Raw genomic sequence first — 3,581 nt, 5'->3', positions numbered from 1 at the left:
TGGGACTTCAAAGGCATCGCGCAAACGTTCTTTACGCGCTGCGGCAACTTTGATCTTGGTTCATTTGCATAGCGCTCCGTGCGCGTAGCTTTGCCGAGTGATCTCCTTCTCAATAATACCTCCATGATATAATTTTCTTTTTTCCTTCATTCTTAAAAATAATTTTGAAAAATGTAGGGAGATGGGTTAATTTATTTTTTGGAAGATTCCTGCTTGAATGCAAGAGTTGTGAGAGACTTAGGAGTCACTTAGTGAGAGACTGCATAAACATGTGGACGCAATCACCAAGGAAATCATAGTGCTTAGTAACCTAAAGGAAAGGCGCTATATAAATACCAAGTACCAAGTATCTGAAGTATAATTTATACAATGTTAAAATTTAGGAATCTTATAAAAGGGTAATAAGATAATTTTGGTTTAATGTATGGGAAAGCCTAACAACAATTTTTTCTCGCTCAATACTCGCTCTTTTTGTTGCCTTTATGAACATAACATATTTATTTCTGTTTATTTTTTTGACCTTTAGGAACAAGAGAGCAGAGAATTTGTTGATTTTCAACTTCTTTTCTGGGTGGCAAGTGATGATTCTTTTCATGACAGAAGAGGAAAAAATTTTGCTAAGAAGGTACTTGAGGTTCTCTTTTCTTGGCACAAAGATGCTGATATTAAAATGTCTACCCAAGGGGCTGACCAAATGTTGGCTATCCGCGGAATTGTCGCGCCACTGCCAGCGGCCAACCAATTAAATGGAGCTGGCACCATGACACACACTCATAGGATTAGGAACCATCTTCCTATTACCATGGAAACATCATTACACGACGGGAAAATGTCTGATCTATATGTGTTTGACACAAAAAGGGGGAAAGTGTTGTTATTAGGAATTGTTTCGAATGGCGGTGAGAGCCTGGAGACTCGGAAGATTCAACTTATGGAGCACATGCTGTTGTCATGGAGACCATATCAAACAATGATGTTTGGTGTGCTATTTCGACCAACTTGTGTTTATCTGGTAATCTTTGAACTCGATATACAGAGCAGGGAATTAAGGCGATCGATTTCACCGCCTTTAAAATATCAAAAAGATGGTTTGCGTACAGTTTTTGAGAGCGTGTTATCATCGCTTTAGCATGTTTGTATACAGTACTGGAACAGATATCCTTGCCTCAGCTGGTTTGCGTTCAGACTTGTTTGAAGTTTAGATTGCAATGACTCTCAAGCTCCATCCAGATCATCAAATTTTCATTGACAAAAAACTGTTGTATGCCCATATATAGTCATGATGCGCCTATATATGGACATGACGTGATGTTTTTGTCAAATAAATTTTGATAGATTGGACAGAGGTTCAGGATCTTTAAGAATATTAAACCTAGATTCATCAGGTGACTTTCGAACTTGAACTTTGTCATGAAAAAGCCTGCAAACTTATGGCATGCTGCAACTAAAAGTAGTATATAGATTTTTATAGCACTTTTTATACTAGAGTTTTAAAGTGCTTGAGGAGTGGACTAGCTCCTACAGCAACTTCCTTCTCCACTAAATGTCACCTCATGTTTGAACTACCTGGCATTTTTATAGTGCTTTTTATACTGAAGTGTGGACTACCGTGTACAATCACTTTCTTCCCACTAAGGGTCACCTTGTGTTTGAGCTACCCAGTAAACCGGTGCCACTCTCGTCTGTCCACAACAGGGGCTGTATGGGGCAGTCCACTGGTGTAACCCCCTACTCATCTCGGTAGATTTATTGGGTTATTTACAGTGCAAAATTAGATGCACTTAAATTATACAGTATTATTGCTATGTCAAAATCATTTATTTATTTTTTATCAATATAAATAAACATTTTATCCAATCTGTCTGAATTGTAATAATATGTAATTATCGTTTCTATATATTCATGTGAGAATTATAATAATCTAAAAAAATAAAAACTCAAAACATTTTCATTATAAATGTATTTTATTGATTTAAAATTTTGTGTCACTTGTAGAGTTATTGAGGAATAGCAAAAAATTAGTTAAATTACGTACTGTTATCCACCATTACTATTATAATATTCCCCAATCCATGATAAAATATTAATATTAATAAAAGAAATAATGAAAAATATCATAGTCCCCAGCAACTTAAAATATACCAACTGTGATATATTATTAAATGTCTTTACTGTCATTGGCAGAAAATGTGATAAGAAAAGCCTCTTCCATACTTGTATTGTTAGTCGTTACAGTACACTCATTAGTTCCCTATTATTTCCCAAACTGCCCTTCTCACTGTTTCATGTATTAATTGTACTAATGTCACCAGTCTATGTTATTTCCTGTATGTATCATTCCCTTAAACATAATTGTTAATAGACCTTTGACCTGCCTCATTTTTTTTTATTTAATTGGTTCTTTAATGCAATACTTTGTCATTGCTATACCAACACCCCACCCCTTTCCCTCTGAACAACTGAAAGCATAAAAAATAGGAGGGGTTTCATAATCAGAACACAAATAAATGAAGTGCTGGAAAATTATACAACTTTGTAAAATTTCTACAAAATAGAAAGCATAAAAATAGTTTGGGTTTCTCAAGAACAACACAAATATATGAATATTGTAAATGATACAAATACGTCTTTTAAAATAATGACAAAATGAACAACACTTTATTTGTTCTTTATGTTAAAAGAAAATAACAAATTCGATACAATTACAAACATTAGACTGAGTAATTACTGATTATTATAAAATTTTACATGTCCGAGTTATTTATATTAATAATCAACATAGCAGCTAGATGAATAGCAGCTATGTACACAGAATTGTTTCACTGAAGGTTAGGCAAAGAGTGTCCAGCAAAGTAAATCCAGCCTGTAAAGATACGAGGTTGAAATTACTTTTAACAAGAGAGATCTGGCTTGGTACTAGTAGAACTATAGGAAAAGTTTACATAACAATTAATATCAACATAATATTATCCCTGTTTATTTTACAAACTTTCCACACATAATTATATTGGAATACAAATTTTAAATTAATTTGGAATGATGTAACACCTTATAAAATATGTATAGGTCATAACTTAAAAATACATCAAGGTTAAAATAATGTTTGAGAAAGATACTGTAAACCATTTTTACAAGGTTCCAAAAAAAAGAAAATCATATTTGTTGAAATACATAGCAGAGTTAGCATAGTATATTAAAACAACCCAACTATTTTTCAATTTCCTAAAACATGATTTTCCCCATTTATCAGTAAAATTGCATATTTCTACTTCACGGGTCGCAAGTCTTTTGTGAGTTGCGGCAATCTCCCGGAAATTGAGCCGGTCCTCTGCAAAGAAATCCAAAATCTCTCGGAAACTAACCCATCTCCCAGAAATGAATTACAGTATGTATTCACATGTTTTACTACTGTATTATGAACTGTCTCCTGGAAGTCTGCTAGTGATTTGTATCACAATGCACAGCAAAATGAAGTGAAATCTGTTAAAGAAAGCTTATTTATAACCTGATCTCCCAGATGCAGAGGCATATCTGGGTTGGGGTCATCGAACCCCCACTTCACCTTCGCGCCCCATCAGCAC

The 3,581-nt window shown here is 34.2% G+C and overlaps 1 protein-coding gene across 1 annotated transcript in view; it reads left to right on the top strand.

Annotated features, from left to right (window-relative positions):
- Positions 1-2,188, top strand: part of LOC117117199 — a gene marked incomplete in the record, with an annotated part of 9,480 nt that extends 7,292 nt beyond the window's left edge. Inside the window, 1 exon segment of the mRNA XM_033261425.1 lies at positions 527-2,188. Coding sequence (XP_033117316.1) covers positions 527-1,129 — 603 coding nt within the window.
- Positions 2,189-3,581: the final 1,393 nt, after the last annotated feature.

The sequence above is a fragment of the Anneissia japonica genome, unplaced genomic scaffold, assembly GCF_011630105.1.
Source record: "Anneissia japonica isolate Jap-2015-1 unplaced genomic scaffold, ASM1163010v1 scaffold287835_len3118868_cov185, whole genome shotgun sequence".
Classification (NCBI taxonomy): Eukaryota; Metazoa; Echinodermata; class Crinoidea; order Comatulida; family Comatulidae; genus Anneissia; species Anneissia japonica.
This window is presented reverse-complemented; position numbering and strand designations above follow the sequence as displayed.